Below are 25693 nucleotides of genomic sequence, written 5' to 3'. Positions count from 1 at the left end.
TTTATAAGTGGATATATTCCTGTTAAAATTTCAAACAGTATGAAGGATGCAATTTTTTTTAAAAGTCCTGCCATGCCTTCTTTTTCCCTAAATCTAACTTCTCTTCACAGACACGATTATCTGTCTGTCTGATAGGTGCACAGCCTTCCAAACCTTTGTATATTTACATAATTATAGATATATAACATACATTTTTAGATAGCTTTTCCTATATAAGGGGAAATATAATCAGTGTATAGTTCTATAACTTACTATATTTTCAACAACATATATTGGTGGGTGATATTTGCATGAAATAAACACACAAATCCACTTCACTCTTTTAAGCTAGATGTAATATTCCTTAAAATAGATATTGCCTAGTTTACATAACCTACTGAAGCTCAGTTAGGTAACATTCAAGTTTTTAATTATAAACAATGCTTGTACTTTTGTGGAAGTAAATCAGTAACACAGAAACTTAGAAATAAACTCACTGGTTCAAAGGGAAAGGTGTTTATCTACCAAGCTGAGCCAAACAAAGACACAAACTGTATTGATTTAAGTGCCTAGCAATTTGTTAACCATACCTTTGGCAATAGCAAACATTTATAAACTTTTAACTTTTACATGTCTTATAAGTAAAAACTACTTCAGTATTTTGATTTTCACTCTTTAAATTAGTGAACCTGGGAGTCTTTTTATCGCCACTTATCTACTCATATGCTGTTCTTCTGCTAATTAACTTGTCATTTTCTTACTGATCTGTAAACATGTTTTATAATCTGAGTATTGTTTCTTTCACTACTACTCCTTCTGTAACAAATATCTTCACCCAAATATTAAAGTCTATCAACTTTCAATTTGGTAAGTTTTGGTTCTATGACATTTCAATGTTTTTACATATTCAGTTTTATTATTTTCTTTACAGTGCCCAGATATTTTTGGCAGTATAGGTGATTGAACCAAGGGCCTTGGCACTGATCTACCTTTCCACCAACATCCCTTCATGTTTTATTTTGAGCCAAGGTTTCATCAAGTCTCCAAGTTCCCAGGCTAGGCTTAAACAAGTGATCCTCCTGCTTCAGTGGTCTACCACAGCTGGCTTCACTTCTTAATCCACAGATTGTTTAAAAAACATTCATGTTACTTTTATAGTGTATGTTTAGATTATAATTTACATTTGGACTCAAGCTATTAAATTTTTTTTGCTATAGTGAAAGGTGGAAATCCAACTTTTTCTTCTGAACAAAAAATTAAGAATCCAACACTGGGCTAGGGAATTAGCTCAGTGGTTCCGCCACCTGCCTTGTACATACAAGGCCTGAGTTTGATCCCCGTACCAAAAAACAAAACAAAACAAAACATCCCAACACTTAAAAGTCTATCCTACTACAGATTTGAAATGGTACCTACATAAACACTGAATTTCATGTCTGTTTGTCTTTCTCATACTGTCTCTCCACTGTTCTTTTTTTCAAATTTCCTGTCTTAGTTACTTTTCTCCTTGCTGAGACAAAATACCCTCACCCAAGGTTAAAGGGGAAAGGGTTTATTTAGCTCACAGGTTGTAGAAGTTTCAGTCCATAACTGCTAGCTCCACAGCAGAGTGGCACATGGCAGAGAAACATCACAGAGAAGAAACAGCTCATGGTGCCCACATGGTAGCAAAAGCAACAAGGGAGTAAGGGAGGGGCCCTCAACAGTGTATTTCTGCCCCGTTCATGCAGACTACTTAGAGCACCCACACCCTTAATCCAGTGCCTTTCATTGCACTAGGAATCAATTCCAGAAGCCCCACCTGTGACTGCATGAGGCTTGGGAAGACATCTAAACACAAGCCATAACATTTCCTTAAACATTTTCTCTTCCAAATGAATTTCAGTATCAGCCTGTCAAGTTCACTATAAAAAATACTGTTGGTAGTTTATTAGTCACACCAAATTTAGATTACTTTGGGAAGAACAGAGACCTTTATAATACCAACTCTCACCTTGTGAAGCAAGGATTTTGATTTCTCCTCTGAAGTCTTTTTTTTATTCTTGAATGCAAACTTTGAAATGAATAGTCATTACATAATCAAGACCCTTTTACCATCCAGAGCCATGAGCCAGTTTACCCATCACAGACATATACGTTAAGAGTCCTAAAAATAAAATGTCTGTATGTCAAAGGAGATTTCAATTCATTTAGACTCTAATACCAGAAAAGTAGAGTGATTAAAAACACTTAGAGTAATGTATCTTATGTTATCCACATTGGTCTTGAAATCCTAGGCTCAAGCAATCCCCCTGCTAGCCTCTTGGGTCTAGAAAACAGGTTTGTGCCACTGCTCAGCTAGAGTACATTTTAGAAAATGTAGATATAAATATAGATCAATTTTGTATGGCACACATTCTGAAGTGATTTTATACACACACACATTTATACATACTATCAAGTATATAGCGGGTGCTCAATAAATGCAGGCCTTCTCCCCAGGTGACCTACTTTGTCATTCTACCCCAAATGAATGTCCTTACTGCTAGGTGGGCAGTCAATTAATACCTCAGTAAAATTTGCTCAGGTTTGCTGTGAGCAGGCGGCTGTTGTGCCAAAAAGGAACTAGATGCTTGTTCTTGGAAAATCCCATGACAAACATTACTAACAGCTTTCTCCAGATAGTGGCATTTTATTCCACTTAAAATTGTGTGCTGCCACCTCCCCATAATTCTGGTTGTGTTACTATTTTACTTTTAATTATAAAAAGTTTCAAACAATCTGTGCCACACTATAAAATCTCAACAATTCTGTGGAAAAGGGAAAAATAACATGGCCTGAGGCAATGCTACAAGGTTGTTCTCACAAATTGCTGCGAGTATTCTCTGGTTTTCTCCTGGTATTCACAGGAATGGTAAGCTATAAATAACAGACAGACTTATATGAAGTGAAAAATATAATGACGTTATTGTGTGTAATTTAATTTTCACTGAAATTGAATAGCTCTACTATTATAAATAAACAGCTCTACTATTATAGGAATGCTATATAATTGAGCTTAAGTGCTACCTTCCTTAGTTACCAATGAAAGAGTCAATGACCCAAGGCAAGAAATTGGATTCTTCTAAAAAAGGACTGATTCTAAAACAACAGAATACTGAGAACAACAGTTAAAAGTACCTTTTATCCTGCCATACAACGATGTTGGCTTTTTATATACTTTCTACTTTAAAGTATAAACCTTCATATAAAGAAATACCTCAGTTCATAAACTCAATTCTTCCCATGATTCTGGTTGAAAACCAAATTAGACCAGAACCAATCAAATTCAATGGTTAGGTTCAATGTTGACTTTATGGGAAAATTTGATTCGGTTCTCATCCAATTCTGTTTGCAACTAGAATCATAGAAAGAATTAAGTTCATGAACCAATGGCATTTTTTTTTAGGGGGGCGGGGAATCAAACTTGGGACCTTGCCCTTGTGAGGCAGGCGGTGGAACCACTGAGCTAAATCCCCAGCCCTCGATTGCATTTTATAACTATACTGTGAAGTAGAGACAAGGTACATAATAATAATTTTTACTTTACTAAAGAAGCAGGGGTGAAATAATTTGTCCCAGATCCCTAAAACAGTATTAGGCCTGCAATAGTATTAAGCCATAGGTTCCTTGGCTGCTAATTTCGAAGCTTCCTCCTCTACTAATTTGCCTGCATAAACATTTTAGCCACCCATCAGGCATTTCTTCTAGCCCTCTCACAAGACTCCTACTACTTGTAGAAGCCATATGGATCATTACAACAGTCTATAAAGCAATAAAGACCTAAATGTCAGTTTTCTAGGCCACTGTAAGATAACTACTGCCAAATAACTCTTTAAAGCAACAGCAGTCAGCAATGTTATGTAGTCCTCTCTCTGCCATTAACCAACCGCATGAAGTTGGGAAAGAGGTTCCCCTCAACAAGCGTTATCGGTTTCCTTATCTGTAAAATGAGCATGGACTAACAGATCTGGGAGGATATTCCCAGTCTTTCATTCTTTGCATTCTTTTAAACCAATAAAGATATTGATTTGGTAACATAATTATGTCAGTATCTTCAAGTCTGAGGTTAATTAAAAAAACACCATGCTTTACACATGATTATGTTCTTTTTAAAACAGGCATACAGAATCGACTTACTCTTTTGTCATTAACAGTGATCATGGTGGTAATAGCTATCATTCAGTAATGGTTGATTGTGCCAGGCAGGTATACTGCTCTCTATGTGCTGCCCACTTGGTTCTTACACACATTAACACAGTATCCTGCCTGTCTAGGCAAAGAAGTTAAAAATCTTGCCCACAGTTACCAAGGCAGTAAAAGAGACAGGAGGATACCAAAATTGGGACTCAGAAGCACTCTGTAAAATGTTTTATGTCTCAATTCAGAACATTCTTCATCTTGGACTCTGCTCTTTTTGTCTTGGCAAAAAATAAAGGACACACAAGTAGGGTTTAAAAACAATTAAGGTCACCCTTTTGTAAAGTAGAATACTCCTGTACTATGAGAGTCAGATCTCAATTTGCAGGTCTGGTTAATTGGTCCACCTGTCATGGGTGACACCTCTGAGCCCACATTTCAAATGGCCGTACAGGGAAGTAGAATATCAGCACCACAGCAGTTGTCTGCCGCAAGTCCCTGATCACTGCTCTCACCATTACCAGACACCTACTTTACTGAAAATGGAGCAGGCCGTCAATCTGGCATTCTACATTCAAAAGCTCTAGTGGTCAATGATACTCAACTCTCAGGAGGTGACATTTCCCTGCCTCTGTTACTTTAACTTCTGTGGTTACCCACCTGTAAAATAGGTGTAAGAATTGTGAGTACTAGCTTATCAATATATTTAACAGTACCTGACACACAGAAGGGGCAAAGATATATATTCATATTTATCTATTAGCTATAGAATATTGATACATATTTATAACATACCTATATATAAATGTATGTATTTTTTATCAGGAAAATGTATGCTACTGTTTTACTGTCACCACATCTACATTTTATATGCTGGATGAAGATCTTCCTCACAGCATTCCCTATGGAAGATAACACTGCAGTAGGAATTCTACATCTGATCTTTTAAAATTTGATCTCTTCAGTGATCAAATAAGTTCAACAAACCATTTCCTTCCAAATGGAAGCTCTAAGAAGTCCTTTTCCTTCTTTTTCTCCTTCTCCTTCTCCCCCTTCCCTTTCTTGTCTTTCCTTCTATAAAATTCTAAACACTACAAAAATATAAATATTTGGGGGCTTTGGGTAAAATTTTATAGGTACTCTATCTTTATCCAAAGTTAAGAGCAAGTAAAAGACTACTCACAGGACACATCCTTCGTGGATATGGAGGGCTGACTGCTCAGAAAGGGAATAAGTGCTGCAATAGCACAAGTGAAACACATGAGCTGATTACGATATGACTGAGAAATTGAAGGAGAGTGAGAGAGGACTACACTGGGGAGTTTCCATTTGCTATGGACTCTCCAATTACCATCTTCCAAAGGAGAGATCTTCTGTAAAACAGTTATTTTGTGGAAAAAAAAAAAAAGGTTGGGGAGTCGGGAAGAAGAAAGTAACATATTCAAACAAAAGCAAAAATATTTAATATCCAGGAAGAAGACAAACGAGGCCAAGACAAAGAGAATACCCAAACTGACAAGCTCAAATATTAAAATTCACTACAGTTTTCTGCTTGGGTATCTGGCAAGTGGTCTAATAGCTGTCAGCATAGCCTTTGACCCAATTCTACTTTATGAAATATATCCTAGTAAACAGATAAAATTTTGCTATGAGGATGTCCTATATAATGATCCAGAAGAAAAAAGATGCCAGCTAAACTAATTAAATTAGTTCTCTACAACAAATAACCTGCAGCCACTAAAAAAATACATTGTACATTTACGGCCATGGAAAGATATTCTCAATCTATTATTAAGCAAAACAATCAAGCAACAAAACAGAACATATTGTATAAAGTTGTTTTTTTCATGATTTTTATACAGTGATATCCCTACCTCTCTTTCCTACTTATTATATCAGTGGTTATCACTAACGGTGGTATGTATTATAGCTAATTTAATCTTCATATTTCATTTCCTAATATTTCATTATCGTACTTCAGTATTAGTACTACAGAAAAATAACCTTTTTTTTTTTTTTTTTTTTTTTGAGACAGGGTCTCACTTTGTAGTGAGACTGACCTGGAACTCACTATGGAGCTCAGGCTGGTCTCAAACTCACAGCAATCCTCCTGCCTCAGCCTCCCTGTGTGCTGGGATTACAGGCGTGTGCCACCACGCCCAGCAAAAATAACCTTTTAAAACAAAACAAAATCATGTGCCAAAAAACTGGATGGAGAACATAGCCAAAGACAAATGCAATGCAAAGAACTGGAACAGTTTTTTTTTTTTTTGGTGTCAGGGATCGTACTCAGGTCCTTGCGCTTTCGAGGCAGGAGGTAGAACCACTGAGCTAAATCCCTGGCCCCAATGGAACAAGTTTTTAAGGATGGCCAAAGGCAAGAATAAGCTAAATACTTAACATTTAAATGTTTAGTATCTATTTCTCAAAAACAGGTCATGTGGTGAGGTCACCATGGTGTTGTGGTATCATGGTGACAGATAAAGACGGCATCAGGACAGCCTCCACCTGGAATTCATTCTCCCATCAGCAAATGGAAGAATGGGACATGCCCCTGAGAACTGAGGAGGGGGTAAAGGATGTCCAACCACCATGGGTCAGTGCATGAGTCTCTGGGACCCAGGCGAACAATAAGTCAGAGTCCAGAAATATGGCAGCAATGCCAAATGGGAGACAGGAATGTGTAGTAAGTAGAGATCAGGGGAAGAGCTGGAAAATGGGAAAACTAGCCATGTTGTGAGGGAGTCAGATGTAGATCAAAATTTGGTTGTCTCTTTCTTGCTCTAAAGGTATACGGGGAATTTACTAACCTGTCTACACTTCAATTTCCTGGTTTAGAAAATGGAAATAACATATAACTCTCTGAGTGTTGATGAGAATTAAAAACCTCATTAGGTGCCAGATACTCAATAAGTACATGGCAGCTACTTACTGTACTTGTTTTTTTGGTACTGGGGATCAAATTTCAAACCTTGTGCTTAGGAGGCAGGCGCCATGTCACTGAGTTAAATCTCCGGCCCTGATGTACATATTTTATAAAAGACTGGGTCTGGAAACTAGACATCTTGATCATGTTTTATTCCTTAACTTCTCATTCACAATTTAAATTTGTGATTCTAAACTTATCAATATAGGGCAGGCACATAGCACCTACAAGCCATCTGGAAGGGGAAGAGAACACCCTCCACAACCTAAGGCCTAGGAAGAGGACAGGTTTCCTTCCCTCTAAGAAGGGACGGATTTTATTATGGGCAAATACAACAAATAAACTGAAAGCTGTTCATTTCAGAATGTGGCTCACAACACATGCACTACAGCCTTAGCATTTCCTGTAAACTTCTGGGACTCATTTCAAACCAGCTGAGGAAGTCCATGCAGAAGTGGCAGAAAAGAAAGGGATGAACATTAAGGGCAACAGAGCTCAGCTGAGAAATCCAAGACAGCTTCTGAGAAGTGTTTTCAGTAGATGAGAAAACAACACCCAAAGGTAACCTCCCATCAATCCATAAAAATTCTATATTATTCCTGCTAAAAACTTGTGCTTTAAGAACACACATAAAAAAGAAAATGAACTAAGATATATAAATTCTAATTGAAGAGACTCACACATTTTTTTCTCTTTTCCAATATTCTCATATTGTTTTCTAATCAGCTGCTACAGTGCTTTAGAGGGTCATGGCAGAGGGATTAACCAGGTTTGAATCTTGGCTCTAGCATTACCATCATGACCTTGGATAACTGCGATTCTCAGGATACTCATTTGTAAAGAAGTACTACTAATTCATGGACTTGCTGTGAGAAGTAGATGTATTAGAAACATTCAGAATAATGTTTGGGGACTATGTCCATCATCGTCTCCTCAAAGTCTTTGCTTGTTATTTTGAGACAGGGTTTCACTATGTAGTTCAGGCTGGTCCTGAACACTTGGTCTTGAACACACTATGCATCCCAGGCTGTCTTCAAACTCATGGCAATCCTCCTGCCTCAGCCTCCCATGTGCTGAGATTACAGGCATGTGACACAATACCTGGCTATATTTCTTCAAATTCTATGCAGTCACATCACCAAGCAAAAGCGGATTAAAAAACAAAAACAAAACTCCATTACAAATGACAAAAAGAAATAATATATCTGTGGTGGACTATAACTATTTTGTACGTATAGAGATGAGAGTTGGCAGATCCAACTTCACTGATAGGAAGTCTAATAGCTATATAAACCTTTTTGATTTCTGAGTTATATGACTGAATACTTGTATTTCCATATGTTCTCACTCTGTATCCAAGACTCAGAGTGAGATTTAAACATAAAGTTTATTCGGTTAAGATTAAAATTTTAACTTATACTATTTTTGAGTAGATGATACATAAATAGCATGAAATTCAAATAGTACAAGCACTATTAACAATGTTTCTTTGGTTCTAGTTCATGGTGTCTTGAAAAAGACCAGCTTGCTGGGCACAATGGTGCATGCATGTAATCCCTGCACTCAGGAGACTGAGGCAAGAGGATCACTACAAATTCGAGGTTACCCTGGGCTATATAGTCATTTCCAGGCCAGCCTGAACTACAAAGTGAGGCCCTGTCTCAGAAAAAAAAAAAGAAAAGGAAAAATCTGGGAATGAGCGCAGATGTATAGACTCCCAGTGATTAAGTTGTACCATGTATGGTGACAACAGCCACTACACAGTTCCCACACAAGATTCAGAAACTGCTCGGTCTCTTCAGAATCAAGGTAGGAGTAGATGTACAGCACTACTATCAATTTATCATTTCCAGTTCATCGCCTGCTCTTTGGAGTAATTCAAAATTTACTTCTGCCACTGCAATAAATGAGGAAGCACTCTGCATCTGGGTATTTCTCCCTCAAAACCGAAACCAAGATCTCAGGCACTGGTTATGGCACATTCTACCTGTACATAGTGGTGTCCTCACAGTGAGCACATTGAAACGGTATAGGCTTCTCCAATATCTATCAAAGCTTAGCTCCTGGGCAATCCCAGCAGCTGATCTACGAGTTACAAAGGGCTTTTCGAGACTGCAGTGCTGGTCCCAGGACAGAAGAATATGAGTAAGTGAACTTACTGAGAGGTTGACAACTGTCTTGATGGCCTTGTCTTTTCTCTTTATGAAGTCATCATCCTGAAAGGCAAAAACACAGGAATTAAACAAATTCCATATAAAGATTAAAACAAAATAGGAGCCCTCAAAAATCTTCCTTATAAACCGACTCATCAATATGTTGCTTCAAGCCATCTTGAATTTCTAACAAACGAATATACTGTATTCTCCATGGAAAAAGGCTAGGATATCTGCAGATGCCTTCAGCACAGATCCATTCTGCCAATAAGAAGATCGAGGGCCATGGACTGTAGTCATTAAGGGAAGTGATCTCAGCAGAACGTGGACAGTAACACCGATTTGAAGGGACAGTGGCATATGACATGTTGGCATGCAGCAAGTGGTCCACAGTGCTTAGCTATTATTACTGTTGCTTAATTATTGCAAATAATTACTATAGAAATGTCTTCAGCAAGTAATCTCTCAAAAACTTTACATAAATGTACACTCTTGTTTTTCTAATTTAATAGAAAGAAAATGGCACAATCTAGGGCTTTACACTCTATGACCATCTAAACAGGCATTTCTATCGAAGCACAAGGCCTACTTCAATGCTGGGTGACACCAAGAGGGGACAGACTAAGCTTATTGTCCTCCTTTCTGGGGAGACTCTAAGTGTGCACTCATGTTCTCAGTGGACAAAAAAGCAAAGCATAATACTGACCTCAGGGAGACTGTAGGTTTTCTGGAATTGGGATATAGAGTAGGAACGGATATAGTCACCCATCTCTTCTCTTGTTTCTATAGCTCGTTTCACCAGCCACTGGAAAAAGAAGTAAGGAAATGTAAGTCAACAGGAATGAAATCTCACTGTGGCAAAGGCCTGCTCAGAGATAATACGTCTTCTGAACAGAGATCCATACAGTTATCCTAACAAAAAAGCAGTTGGCAGGGAACCTGAGATGTTAAGGCCCAGTTGGACCACTGCTGAGTAGCTGCATAGGTGTTCTGAAGTTGTACTTCATTCACATCCTTAGGCTTTAGTCTGCCTCTCTGTAAAGGGAGTATCTGTTCTTTGATATTACTGATAGTACAGAGTTATTGTAGGAGCAAGTGAAATCACAACAGAGTGCTTTGTAAATACCTAAAGCATAAGGGAAAATATAGCTATCTATCCAACCACTGGCCCTAGTGGCAGCTCTTAACATAAACTCTTTCCTGTGCTACTTGCACCACAGAATAGGGAAAGGGGAGAGAGTCACAGACAATATCTCATACAATCTTTCATTTGATAATGAAGAAAATCCCCACAGTATTATGATTTTGAAAACAGTATGTACTAAGAATCCAAGGCACTGGATTGCTGATACAATACTCTTAATCCTCAAGACATTATTAGGCAGATGATACTAGCTGAGATTCACAGAACCTGAGGCACACAGACTATGTAATTTGTTCATTCTTCTGTAGCTACAAAGCTGGGAAGCTCTTTTTTGGCTTTACTGGGTTGCTATCTAGAAGCAAGTGATCTTTTTTTACCCAACTTAAAACTCCAGGTAATTAACACACTCACACATGCAGATACAAATTGTAGTGGACTAATGGTCAACTTGTAATGCTCAGGTGAACTAAATCAGCATGATCTGAGCATGGAGGATCCACCTGAAGATTGCTGCCAACAGCCAGAAAAAAACTGGAAGGGAAGATTTTGGCCTGTTGATTTTCTATAAGCTTGCTGCGGATGGTTTTCCTGATGCAATCTAGGCTGTTTTCATCAGAGAAGGAGCTTAGGACCTCGCTGTTACTGGGAATGGCTGCTGCTTTTATCAGAGGAGCTCTAACCTTTACCATGAGCATCACTTCCTGGCTCCACTGTGGAGCCCTCAGCGTGGTGGCTCAGATCCTTCATCTCATAAGATAGATTTTCTGGCTTCCACCATTGGCCTTTGAGCCTTCCAGGTGCAGATCCTCAATACAGACAAGCATGAGACATTGCCATGGGCTCTAGGGCACTGGCTGGACTCCAGGAGGACATTGCCTTGGACTCTAAGCCTTTAGCTGGACCTGTGTGGGAAACTGCTGGGATTCAGGTACTCAGCTGAATGTTTTGGGCTTCATGTGTGGTTAATCTCTTGCACTCCTTGCATTTGACTCTTTGGGTAATTATCATAAATAACCTTATAAATTACGTGTCCTATATTTAATGTATTCCCTCGCCCAGTCCTGCTGACTACTATACACATATAGACATACAAGCATGTGTGCATATCCATAACATGTGAAGATCCTGGAACTGAAGGTAAGACTGCAGAAAGGAGTGTACAGTGCAGGAAAAAACCTGTGCTTCTCCCTGCTCTCTATTCCCTTTGTTACTGAAGGACAAAACAGAGGAGAAAGCCATTTGTCAGGGTTGCTGTTTCTTTTCCAGAAAAAGGACTCCAACCCCAAAATAGTTTTGGGGTAGTAGCTGTGTTTTTATCAAGTGCACTCACTCCTGATGAGGTCTAGCTGCTTAGGTGAAAACAGACACAAGAAGAAAGGCTTGTCCAAAGGGCATCCAGCTCAAGCAAAGAACATGCTTAGGAAAAGGGTGCCCAGGACAGGAATGGCTGCTGATAACTATGTGAGAAATGTTCCTCTGTACCTTCCGTTTATTTCTACTACTCTACCCCACTCCTCCTCCAAACAATGACTTCAGGAACTGACTGAAAGCAGAGGAGGATCAGAGCATACCCAAAACAACTGGAGTGTTCATCCATACTCCCACCATACTCAGTTTTGGACAAGAAAACCTTGTTTCTAGCTTCTCATGTCTTAGTCCTGGATCTACTCTGAGTTATTTCTATATGTGGTCCTAAAGTGTGAAGTAAGGCAGGGAAAGTCTGCTGAATCCCAGGATTCTCTTAGGGAGCTACAGTGGGAAGGGCTGTAACAGGATCATCTTGTGCAGTCAAGATCTGCCATAGGTCTCCTAGTGCTTGAAATAAATATTTACCTTCAGAGACTCATACATCTGGCACAGTAAAGTAAGATGTACCCTAGAACTATCAGTGTTTCGAAGTTGGATCTTGTTTTTTCTCAGCTGGCTTTCAGAGTACTGCTCCAACTTTGCCAAACACTATGAACATGGCTGGTGAGCCTCCAGAATTACTTGAGACAGCTAGATTGACTGTTCCCAACTGTTGGTCTATAACTTGTCTTTACTAGTACCTGAAACAAAGGAAAATCCTTGAGGCATGTGTGCCATAATGCTAAATATATTCAATTTGAAGGACTGTCCTCTTGTCTGTGACTGGGAGTTAAATGGCCTTTCTTTTTGAAAATGATAGGAGTGCTCACTTCAGCAGCACATATTCTAAAGCTGGAACGATACAGAAAATGATAGGAAAAACAAGATTGTAGTTACTTTTAAAAATAATCTTGCCAGGGACAGGGGTTTAGCTCAGAGGTTTCACCGCTTGCCCCACAGCACAAGGTCTGAAGTTCAATCCCTGGTACCCCCCCCACCAAAAATTCTTGTCTGGCTAAATGCAAACCCTAGGTCAATCTACAATTTTTGCTTTATAATTTTATAGGTTCATAAAATCAAAAAGTCTGGTAACCACTAGTCTAGGTTTTCCTGTCTAGACAGGAACTTTTCAATATTCCACTTACAACATGAGACATTCACAAACCCTCAAAATGTCCAAACTGACTGCAGAAGATCATGTCAGGTCTAGAGTTTTTTGCCCCCCAAATTTCTAACATAGGATGGAATAAGGTTTAACCTCTAAAAGAGCCAAGCTTTGGGAGACAGGTAACAAGTTTTCGGTGTGACAGTACTACAGTTTACAGCAATCATCAACATTGGGTCTATTTTCAGAAAAAAGATAAGATACCATTTTCCTTTCATCAGACAAAGTTTAACAAATATATAAATCAAATTCTGAGCTCAACTCTCAACCTCAAATTTACAAATTTCACTTATAAATTTACAAAATTCAGGGCATTTTATCTGAAATCTAGTGCAGAGGAAGACTGAACAGATGACAACACAAGCCAGTATTTTATGTCTCTAAATCACTTATTACCAATAACATGTGCCAGTCTTTCATCTAAATACTTTATACATACTAATTTACTTCTCATCCTGTCAGATGGAAAGTTAAGGTATTAAAGATCATACAGATAGAAAGTGACAGACGCAAAGTTATTTTGTTTCATGTTGCCAAATAAGGATTGAACTCAGAGCCTTCACAATGAGCTATATCTTCAGCTCTTTACTAATTTATTTTTTTATTCTGAGACAAGGTCTCAAACTTCTGATCTGCCTGCTTGGTTCAGCTTCCCAGACTGCTGGAATTAGAGGTGTATATCACAACCAGCTTCAGGGGCAAAGTTTAAACCTAGCGAGTCTCCAAAGTCTGTGCCCTTAACCGCTATACCACCTAATCCTACTTCAAAACTGGAAGACATTTTAGCAAGTGCTGTCCAGCTACCTTCTAGACAGTGGCTGTAGGAGTGGTGTAGTGGGAAAGGCGTAAGACTGGAATAAGAGACAGTGTTCAGACAGGAATCTTTACTTGTACATACACTAGTTAGTTCTCCAACCTTAGCAAACTGATCACCCTGAGTCTCACTTTCCTCTAAAGTAGGACTGGAATTATAACAGATGTTTAAAACAACACTATCAGGATCAGACACAAAGTACTGTTCACACAGCAGGAAACAAACATAAGTTCCTCTTTTTCAGGTGCGTAGGAAACAAGAACTACACAGAATACAGGAAGCTGGACAGCAGAGGCCACTTAATCAAAGTCTTGGGTAAAAGCTGGCCAGACTGAAGTCTCCCAGGAGACATTTAACAATCAAACAAGCACTAAGTGCCTGTAAATTTCCAGGCACACTGATAGCTACTGGGGACAAAGTAAGCAAGACAACCATGGTGCCTGCCCTCGTGAAGCTTAGCTGTCTGATGGGAGAGATAGATAAATAATCATACATACATACATACATATATATATGTGTGTGTGTATGATTATATATATATACATATATGAGTGATTATATGTATATACATATGTATGATATATGTATGTATGTATGTATGTATATATATGGTCATAAACTCCAGGAAGGAAGATTCCTGTGAAAGAAGGGAATGTGGTTACATGAGAGATAAAGCAAAGGAAGCTGGTTCAGATTAGGGAGTCCAAGAAAGCTTTCTTCAAAAGGATTAATAGAAGCAAAATTTGAAGGATGAACAGAATTAAGCACATAAGAATATTCCAGCCCAAGGAATTAGGCTTTGCAAAAGCTTATGGGCAAAAGGAAGCATAAGTATGGGGAAACCTGGAACAAAGGGCTAAAATACAAGAACAAAGAAAAGCAAAGAATGAACTGAAGCTGACAGTAAAGTGGAAGAGGTCAGAGCAGGGCTCTGTAGTTTTACCTTTACCTACAAAACAGTAAAAATGATTGACGGAAACACTGAAAGATCAGAACAATTAACAGTGTAAAACTAGAGCAGTGATGGAAAACTGTTTTAGACAGTGCCCAAACTGTAACACACCCCAAATCCACTTATTTATTGCAAAGTGCCAATATTGTGATTATAGCTGAACACTGAGGATTTAAATTCAGAAAAAACTTACACATCGACACCTTCTGTCTTAAAAAAAAACAATAACGTGTGCCATTGGTTCTCTACCACTGAACTAAGGTATATGGAGCACTGGAAGCCTTCTGAGAACAGTGACAGGAAACACCATCACATTCTGACTCGACAGATACATTCCACACCCATTAAATCCAGGATCCAGGCCAGATGATCCAAGAACTAGAGCTATTATAGGAACTTGGATGTTCAGAGGACAAGAAATCACACAGAAGATCTCACCTGCACAACAGGAAATATGTGAATAAAATCCATCCCTTGGATCTGGTGGGGTTCCAGCTGGTGAGGACATTTCATCCTTGGAAGGACTGAGACAATCTTTTCTGATAGAGCTCTGTCCAGAGAAAAACAAGCATAGAGTGAAAACACAGTGCGTCTCTAAATTCTGGGAAGCATCCCAGAAGAACTTGGGCTTCACAGTGCAAGGGCAAGAGCCAGACCATGACCAAATTTCTCCTGGCTGAATGCAAAACAAGAAAAAGTAGCACAATTTACATTTGAACCTAAGGTCACAAAATTTATTTCATCATTCACATAAATGTTTTTCTTCCTATTTTTTCAATGTTAGAATATTTTCTTTCTTTAAGGAATGACAGTGATGTTGAAGCAGCAGTACTTTAATAGCCTTACCAGTGTTCTATACTCTTTTACATTTCATTTCATTTCTCTTTTTTGGTACCAGGAATCAAACTCAGGCCTCACACTTGCCAGACAGGTAGTGAAATGCTGGGCTACATCCCAGGCCCTACATTTCATTTTAATGACCTACACTTTTTGTAATTTGGTACAAAAGTATTTTAAAATTAGTAATAGCCTTTTTTGTTTGTTTATTTGTTTTTTGGTATTCTAAAGTCAGTCATAGATTTTGGAGAATTATTTCCACAGAAAGGGAAAATTTTTTGCTCTGCAGAGGGGGTTTCTCAGCTGAGCCTGGGTGGGATAGTTTTATGGTAGAAAAGAAAGGAGGGTCTTGTGTGCAAGTCTATTACATTAAAGCTTAATGCCTTTCTCTAATCAGCAGGTATCTGATCTCTGTATGATTATTTCTTTTCTTTTTTTTTTTTTTTGGTACCAGGGATCAAACGCAGGTCCTTGTGCTTGCAAGGCAGGAGGCAGAACCACTGAGCCAAATCCCCAGCCCTTGTATGATTATTTCTTATATTTTAATTGTATCAGTTCAAGAAGAAAACAAAAATGGTTATTTAGTGAGTCTGTAATACCCAAAACATGCCATGAAGACCAGGGACCTTTAAAAATAGTCACCAGGCATTGCCTTGTGGAGCCCTACAGAGAAATAGAGACTTCTGGCTCATTTCTGTCATATGCACACCCAAAAGCCTTTAAAAAAAATTCTTAGCTGGTCACAGCAGTGACTATGATCTTGTTTACAAGTACAGGACTAACTCCTCATGAATGAAGGCCCTGGTAACAAAGGGTCACTTATTTCTTAGCAGATACTTCAAATTCAACAAGCTTTAGGTTTCCCAAAAGAGTTTTAGCAGTGACTATGATCTTGTTTACAAGTACAGGACTAACTCCTCATGAATGAAGGCCCTGGTAACAAAGGGTCACTTATTTCTTAGCAGGTACTTCAAATTCAACAAGCTTTAGGTTTCCCAAAAGAGTTCCTTGTTCAAAGAAATCTCCACTTGTTCTGCTGCAGTTCAACACTCCTTCCCGGGAAAGTGGTACCCTGAACCCCAACACAGAATGCAGGCCTATGCAGAAGCTATGATTTTTTTCTTACTCATTTCCCCTTAGCAGGTTTCATACCCCAGTCTTAGTAGGAGCTAAGTGACCTAGGGGCAAAAATAAACAGCCCCTGTTATGGATTAGATCTAACCCGTTTCTCCCAAATTGTCACGTGTGAAGAAGGTAAATGGATCATGAGGGCGCTATACTCATCAGTGGATTCATTCATAAATGTGCTGTTAGGAAGTGAGACCTTGTTGGAGGTGGGTGGGTCCCTGGGACATTTCTCCTATCCCAGCTTAACCCTCACTCCCCACTTCTTGACTGCCAGGGTATGAAGCACCTTTTTCTTCCTCTATGCTACTCTGCCATTCTGTTCCTGCCTTGGAGTCAAGCCAATCATGAATTGAAATTGTGAGTCAAAATAAAAACCAATCATCCTTTAAGTTGTAGTTATTGGGTATTTGTCCAACAAATGTAAAGTGACTAAGACAAACCCCTAGGGAATGGTCCTTAAGCACATATTACAACACAGTGTTTGGCATCTGGAAAGTAGCTTCAGAGGTAGAAGAATAAACCTCAAGGACAAGAGTCAATCCCACTGACCATGTGTAGTCAAATATGTTAAAACACAGGAGGAGGAGGAGACTAATACCCTACTGCACATATTCACAGAGGGAAGGAACATCCATCTCCCAGGAGAGAGCCAGAGAAGAGAACATTTTCCATCTCTTCCTCCTCACCTTTCCTCTTCAACAGAAGAGTGTGGGGCCAAAAGAGCTGAGAGGAAGAAGGAAACTGTAATGTGGCTCTCAGCCATTCCAGAGCCCACTAAGTTCTGAGGAGCTTGCCTTAGGGACATATGTCTTTTCTGCCATGAAATGTGTGGCCAGCCCTGGTGGGAAAAACTAACTGTCCAAGTCTATCAGAGATCAAATGGGATATTCTGGAGGTGGAGTATTAAAACTTGGTAACACAATGAGGCTTTCTCTAATAAACTTTATTTTTTTATTTTGATCTCCATCAGACTCCCATGACTGTTTGTTTAATTTCTTTGAAACTTATGAGGGAGAGATGAGTGTTTAATTCCCCCTGCTACTCAAACTCCAAGCTCATCAAATGAAGATGAGTACCAGTGCTAGCTCTGAGTTTTACTCAGTGCATGTCTTAACTTTATTCATGCTGGACACCTGTGCAAAGAACCCACCCACCCCTGAACACAGCCTTTGCTTAGTTACATTCTGGTTCGGCAGGGGGAGTGCTCCCTCTAGTGGCTACAAATCGTTTGGTTTACATAGGCTTACCAATTGTTGGATTTAGTCAGCAGCTTAAATAAAATCAAGAGGTTGAGACCCTAGGATAATTCAGCTGAGCCTCCTGCCTTCACGCAGCGTTCTCCCTGGACACCCCTCAGGGCTAACCTATTCATTTCTTCATCAGTATCCCAAGGGAAAGATACCGTAGGTAATCTCAGGGTTTACAATCCTTTTCAATCGACTTCCCAGAAATTACTGCTAAATCTGGGCAGTCCTAGCAGTACTTGGAAGCCCTGGGACTAAATGAAAACACTGGCAGGCTGGAGTCCCAACATTTCTCTCCACATTCCTCTTAGCACTAAGGGTTCCCACTGCACATATTACTTCAACACATAACTTATTACTGTTCATACTCTGCCTCCTGCTACTACAGTGTGAGCTCAATGAGGTAGGCTGTTCAACAATGAATCCATAGTACCCAGGTTATATTTCTTTTTTTCTGATTCTATCACAGTTCTCAGATCTTATTCTAAAGTGATTATAGATTTAATTTTAGAACTTCCTTGAAAAGTATGGACAAGTTAATCATAAACGTTCTCTTATCATTTTGAAGCTAAGTTATGATAGACGGAAGCAGAATGAAAAATAGATACTAAAAAAAGAACATTCTAAGTAGTTAAAAAAACAGGTAACAGATCAAGAAATAAAAGTTTAAGTAGAATAAAATTATATAGGCAGCAATATTTTTAAAAAGTAATAAAAGATTGCAAGAGGAAGATGAAGAGAATGCTCTGAGGAGTTTAGGTGCAATAATTTCCCATTCTCATCTGACTTTAATGAAACACATGTTATCTGTGGCTAGAGATGAAGAAGTGACCACTGTGAAGAATCTAAAACTTTTGAACAATTGAAGATGTGTCTTTCTAGGGAATAAAACTGGGGTAGAATGAAGAGATATCAGCTTTGGGTTTTGTTCCCTTTGTTGTATTTGAATTTTTCTAACTCCAGGGACATCACACTTACACTGTAAAATAAAAACAAGGAACAAAAATCCACCCCTAGATAGAAGGGAGGCACACACCTGGACTCCATGCACTGCCATCCAGGAAGAATCTTTCACTACAAGTGGCTTATTGAGATCTGCAATCTCAGCGGCAGACGTTAGGAATGCAGAGCCATTACGGCTGGGCACTAATGAGCACTATGCTAAATAATGTTCTTTTTAGTGATAGCCTTGAGAGATGTCCACTTGTCTTAATGTTAATAATTTGATTCTCAAGAACCAATTTTCCTTAAGTCAACTGTGAATAGGCAAATTTATCACATTTTTCTCTTTCTGTTGGCTGCCAGAAAGCTTACAGGCAAATCTCCGGCCCATCCAAGGAAAACAAAGCATTTGGGGGGTCCATTACTCATGTCTCCAATTTTTTTCCTTTTCCTTTACTCTGCTTTTCCACTATTATTTCTTCATGTGTGTATTTATAACCTACTTTTAATCTTTTTGGAAGTGTTTTTTCTTGTGAGAGGGTAATGTTTCAAAAATTAAATAAATGATAGAATCATATGTATCTGAGCTCACAAATCTCACTTACAGATAAAAGAACTGAGGCCCACGGTAGGAGTGGCCTAACCAAGGTCAGGGGTGCCTACTGGCAGGTATCAGAGCAAAAATGGGTATCTTGAATGATTTAATAAAATGGGCAAGTCCCTGCTGAACCACAAGATTGTTCAAGGTACCCTCAGGTGAAACCCCTCACCAGGAGCCCATGTCACCCGCTCTCGAAGGTAGGTAAAATGAGGCTCTGCCTAACACAACAAAGGCAACAGAGAGGGAAAGATTCTCCTTTCCTCCTCATAATATATTTCCACCCAGATTAGTATCTTGGAAAAAGGTGAATTACAAGGTCAACGGAAATTGTGATCAACAAACACAATCATCAACAGCCTGTACTCTAACTGTGTGACTTTGGCCTTTGTCAGCTTCAGTTCCATCTATAAAACTAGAACAATGTCTGTTGCAATGAAAATTAAAAAATAAAATATGTGAAGCATCTAGCACAGCTTCTGGCATCTAGGAGACACTCAAAAGTTAGTTCCCCATAGCTGTGCTCCTCTGTGTATCTATGTTTACGTATGGCTACTTTTGCACTACAATAGCAGAGTTGAATGGCTGTGACAGAGACCAGAGACAAGCTTAAAATATTTACTATCTGGAAAAAGCTTGCTGATCCATGACCTAAAGCAAAAACAGAATTGTACTGCAAACTTTATAACACATTTAAAAAATAAACATATAGTACAAAGGAGAAAAAGGAGGAATTGGCAGTGTAATGTTATATAGGTCTTACACTTGTGAAGTAGTGCATTATTGAAACATAGGCTGATAAATAAAAAATACATGTTATAAATATTTATTATTAGGAAGCAGCTAGATTTTTAAAAAGAAGGATAATTAAGAGCCAAGAGAAAAGATAGAATAGGCTACAGAAAAATACTTAATCAATGCAGAAAAAGGAAAAATAAAGGAACAAAGAAAAAATGGAACAAAATAGAAAACAACTAGCAGGAAGAGAGATTTTTAAAGTAAACCATATTGTAAGTACATTAAATATCATCTTAAACATACCAACTAAGAGAGATTATCAGATTGTGTAAAAAGGGAAGAGTTCACTAGACGATGTCTAAAGAAACCAATGTTTAGACAATGAAGAAAAATTTTAGTTCAAGAATGGAAACATTATACCATGAAATATTAAAAGAAAGCTGCAGTAGCTATGTTAATATCAGACAAGTAGACTTCAGGACAAGAAATATTGCCACAGATAACCATAACAAAATGGAAAAGGGTCAGTTCATCAAGAAACTAAGAAGTGAGATTTACTTGCCTGCTCTTCTTTTAATTACATTTTTACAAAGACGCTAATGGTATGGATATTTTGTTTTGAAAAATTATGTATAATTCTGGAACACACTTATGAATGTTCTCTATAGGATTTTCTAACTTACTTGTATTTTCCTTGGCTTAGTTTGATTACTTAGCAAATAAACAGTAACATCAATGAAAAAAAACAAAACAAAATATACTGAGATGTGCTACATGGTGAAGAATAACTAATCTGGGGCTAAAACTGTTGGAAACAATCCACATGGAAGCATTTAAGAATTTATATTAAGAATAAATACATACAGTATAACATGAGAAATGAAAAAGAATGTGAATATAAACACATAATTACCCAGCCCCAAAAAGTCTCCCTCTAATCCATTAGTTTCTTCTACTACAAACCCAAATAACTTACATTTTTTGACCTATTGTAGAGTTTTCTTGAAAGAGCAAATCAACATCTATATCAAAGGTACAAGTGGTGATACACCAAGTCATTCCTCCTACTACCTGTAGGAAACAAAGAAAATATGTGTTTTCTTTCTAGTTCAAGGAAAACAGAAGTAAAAGGTAACAGTTCTCAGTAAACACACAAAATCATGTCTTCACAGAGAAAAAAATGTACTCCTTACATTCAATTAATCTAAGATAGCAGTCAAATAAAACTTTCTGCAATGACAGAAATGTTCTATACCTGTGCTGTCCAATATCAGCCATAGTATCAGCCACAATACTCAGCATGATTGAGCACTTGAAATACTGATGTGGCCAAAAAGCTGACTTTTATTATTAAATGAATGCATTATCTACAGATTCTCTTTACACTAAAGGCGTCAGACATTAAATCTCAGTTGAGAGATTTTCTTAACCCAGTGTCAGACAAGTGTCAGTCTCCAGACGAACTGTTTTATAGATCAGACATAAGTGCTGCAAGGTTGACATTTTTTGCCTCATTGCTTAATTTCCACATATATTATTCTCATCTATCTAACAAAGGTGAGAATTCCTGCTCTACTTTGTTTACAAGATTTTTCTGAGTTGCAAGTAAGTCTGAGGCCAAAAAGCCACTCCAAAATAAAATATTTTTCAAACACAGCTTGATATTAGGAAGGAACAATGAAGTTTATCTCCGGCTATGTTTTTAGACTCATGTGTTATATCCAATATAATACAGATTCCAAGGCCTCAGCCCAAATCTAGCTTAGAAGTTAAATGGGTTAGGTCTGGACACATATTACAAAATAACCCCAGTGGTTATGTTATTGTGTGCAGCCAGGACTGTGACCTGCTCTTGTTCCTGAATTACTCAGTACAGGATTCCTCACCTGCTATTTATTGTATCATGCCATTCATTTTATGCATGTTAGTTTACCTGTCTCTCTTCTGTACTCTACAAAATTGGTGCTCTTTCCATCCAGGGATATTGTTTCATATCTGTCTCTTAACATCCATTATTATACCATACACACTATAATCATTCATAGTTCTGCTAAATTAAAACACTCCATTCAACAGTGACTTCTTCCTCCTCCAAATGCAGAGCACTTGCCATCAATAAAATACATGTCAACTGTGAGCATGGTGACTTGGAATAGCTATTAACTCAGATTACTTTCTAACGTGAATTTTATAACCCTACCCAACCTGTAAGTTCCTTGAATGAAGAAACTATTTCTTTTCCTTGTTGCATTTTTTAAAACTTGATGCACAGTAATTTAATCATATCTACTGGCTAACCCTTAATTTCTCTAAATAAGAAATAAGAATATTTCCATGATGAATCTGCATTAGAATGTTAACATGGAAATGGAAGAAGTAAAAACAGTCTCTTCCTCCTTTCCCTGCCATGGTTAACTGTGACATCCTCAGGATTAATAGTCTGGTGGTAAACTTTCCACTTACCTTGTCAAAAGGTGACAAGCCTTTAATTCTTGCCCTGAAATATCCAGCTGCAACCAAGAGTTCCAGAATTTCAGTCAACTTGACATTTTGTTCTTCATCTTCTCTTGTTTCTACCTAAAACAAAAATCACAAGTGTGGCTGTAAAAGTTATCTTGAATAAAGGAAAACCAAGTCTATACTGAAGATGCCACAATCTCATTGCCAAGGAGAAGGTGACAACAGCTCATTCATGGTACCAGATTTTCTGTGAAACTCAGCATGCATCCACAGAATCATGTGGCTATTGTTGCCAGAATTCCAGAAAATGAGGTCCCCATTTTCAATGAGCTGTTAACTATCATAGCTGAGAGGAGAAGTTCACCACGTTAAAGGAATCCAGGTAAAAAGAACATTCAGAGCACATCATCTGCCTTTTCTGTAATACATGGTCTATGTAAAAGGCTTCTCAACTACATTATAAGCTCTTTAAAGACAGGAACAAGTTATGTGGGTTTTAAAGTATACTCATCCTGGTCTGGGAAGTTATTGACAAGAAAGGAGCAAAGGAGAAAATTCATGTATGTATCTCTCTCTACATTTATCCTTTTGGCTCTCTAAAGAAAATATAAGGAAGGCTTTCAACACAGACATATTAAGGAAGAATTATTGCCACATAATAGGACTACCTTAAAAATAATGAATTCATCTAATATATGTAAATTTGGATTGGATTTGAAATTCTTAATTTATATTCTCTTCACCTCAGGTGTTTATCTACTACTTAGATTCATCTAAATATTCAAATTTTTTGCAACTATCATTAATTTCATGAACTGCCTTTCCTGTCTTCCATTATTGTAAAAAAATTTAAAAGTCACTTTTCTATGTAAAACACCAAAGTATGATCATTCAAATTTTCATGCTCATCTCTGATTATTCCCTCACATAACACCTGCTAAATCTTCTTTTGCTGTGCATCTCACATATATCCTCCCTTTTTATTCACATTTTACACTGTGACTTACAACTGCCTCTCAATCTTTTTTGTCTTACTCTTTCCTAAAGCTTTCATTGTCCCTCTTTAATCCATACCCCAGCCCTCACCACAATGCATAATATACTGTCTATAAAATAAACTCCAAATTTCTTGGTTTGGCAGTCAGATATTTGGTTGCAACCAATCTTTTCAGCTTCATTCTTTATTTGTCAACCAAACAATCTGACTATGGTTTCTGGCCAATCAAGCACTGCTCATTCTTCACTACACACCATTCCCCTTTCCTTGATGTTTTCTAACCATCTAGAAATCACTGTCAAATTTTACCTCTTATTAGACGCCACCCCTTACAAATCTAGCTGAAATGTTCATTTCTGCATTTCTATTTTATGTACTGCCAATGTCATTCATACAATGAAGTATTAACCTCTTCTGAGTAGTATATAAGGTATTATATACACACCTGTCTTACTGACTGAACTATCAGCTCACGTATTAGAGAATTTATATATTATACATATGTATTTACTTCACTGGACCTAAACATCTGGCTCAAAAAATACTGTAGTAGTTAGGCTGAAGTCTCAACTTGACTGGCTTCAGGATTTCTCTGGAGGATTGGTAGGTGTGTCTGGGTAAGTCATGGGGGTGTGGCTTTAGGGGTCTACCTCTGGTCTCCTGCCCCTTTCTGGCACTTTTCTTCTGCTCTTCTCCTCAGAGTCCATGAACTAAGTAGTTTTGCTTTATAATGCTTTTCCACCATGATGTTTCTGTCTTGGAGCCAGCTGACCATGAATGGAATCCCCTTAAAATGTGAAAAGTTAATCTCATGAAATGCTTTAAGTTGTGGGTGTTAGGTTTTGTGTGTAACAAAAGGAAAACTGACTAATACAGACACACTTACTAAACAGGGAATTATGCACAAGTATTATATGAAGTATATGTAATTTAGTCATGTATTTGCAGTTGTTTTCATAGTCATGACACTGATAATTCATTTTGAAGTAAAAACTGTCAGGAAAGGGAGGACACATTAATACAAAATTAATTAGCATGTTGCATGCTAATGCAACTATAAGGTAGGACAACTGACTTAACATTTATTTGGCCTGGTTTAAGAGCTCACAATCATTCATTTTTTTCAGAATTTAAATTTTAACTGGGTGTATTAATCACCTTGGGGAAGTAACCTTGAGCCACTGTACATTTCACTCATCCACTCTCTCTTAAAAAGATTCTGGTCTAGCCTATGAAAGGTTCTAAAGAATTGCAGTCACTAGTTATTAGTGAATACACAAAAAATCAAGTAATATTAACTATTCAGACTTTGTCTTTCTTCTGAAAAGATCGGTGATGCTTGAGAAACAACTAAAAAGTATAGAGACTCAGAAAAGACAAAAGCCAGTTACAATTCATGAAGATGGAAAGGAAAATGAAAATAAGATGATAAAAATGTTTTCTTAAAACTCCTGGGTAGTAAACTAAGAATCGTTCACTTTTTCAATCATTTATCAGGAAAACACGTTCATAAAGAGGACAACACATCACAGGAGAATTACTCTGGCCTCAACTCATTTCTCAAGAGCCCCACAGGCCCCTCCTCCAAATGCACGGCCATTGATTCTCATCCACTCAGCGCCAGAACAGAGAACTGTACTTCTGCAATATAACCTGTGAAAGAATTTTTTACAAGACACTGGAGCTGGAATATTTGACTCAAAATTCCCTTTACAGATTAACTATGAATCAAAATGGAAAAGGGCCTCTAACTAATATACAGGAATAAAAGAGCATCCTCTCTTGAAGCCATAAAAAGCTACCAAGGTGATTAATGCACCCAGTTAAAACTGAAATTCTGATATAAATGAATGACTACAGGCTCTTAAACCAGGCCCAATAAATTTTCAATTGCCCAGTCTTATAGCTCATACAAGCTGGAAGGCAAGGCCAAGCCCAGTTGTCTTTTTATCCTTCACAAACATCCAGTAAAGGGTTTTAAAATTTGAATTTAATGAATTAGCTAGACTAGTGATGGCTTGATGAGTGGCTGGTAATAATCTGATTATATTCACCATGACTGTTTCCAAAACTTCTAGGAACTGTTCTAAACTCTTGGGCGGGGGGGGGGG

The 25693-nt window shown here is 38.0% G+C and overlaps 1 protein-coding gene across 2 annotated transcripts in view; it reads right to left on the bottom strand.

The window, feature by feature from the left end:
- Window positions 1-25693, bottom strand: part of Ccdc93 (coiled-coil domain containing 93) — a 92516-nt gene that overhangs the window by 65086 nt on the left and 1737 nt on the right. For both annotated transcript variants that reach the window (XM_010623716.3, XM_010623715.1), the window contains exons 2-6: window positions 22589-22702; window positions 21102-21196; window positions 15077-15188; window positions 9923-10021; window positions 9223-9279 (exon numbers count right to left, since the gene is read on the bottom strand). In XM_010623716.3, the coding sequence (XP_010622018.1) occupies window positions 9223-9279; window positions 9923-10021; window positions 15077-15188; window positions 21102-21196; window positions 22589-22702 (477 nt within the window). The remainder of the gene's footprint in view (window positions 1-9222; window positions 9280-9922; window positions 10022-15076; window positions 15189-21101; window positions 21197-22588; window positions 22703-25693) is intronic.

Source organism: Fukomys damarensis, unplaced genomic scaffold (assembly GCF_012274545.1).
Source record: "Fukomys damarensis isolate Sample0158 unplaced genomic scaffold, DMR_v1.0_HiC HiC_scaffold_29, whole genome shotgun sequence".
NCBI classification, from domain to species: Eukaryota; Metazoa; Chordata; class Mammalia; order Rodentia; family Bathyergidae; genus Fukomys; species Fukomys damarensis.
The sequence above is the reverse complement of the archived record's forward strand: the minus strand, read 5'-3'. Positions and strand labels throughout refer to the sequence as shown.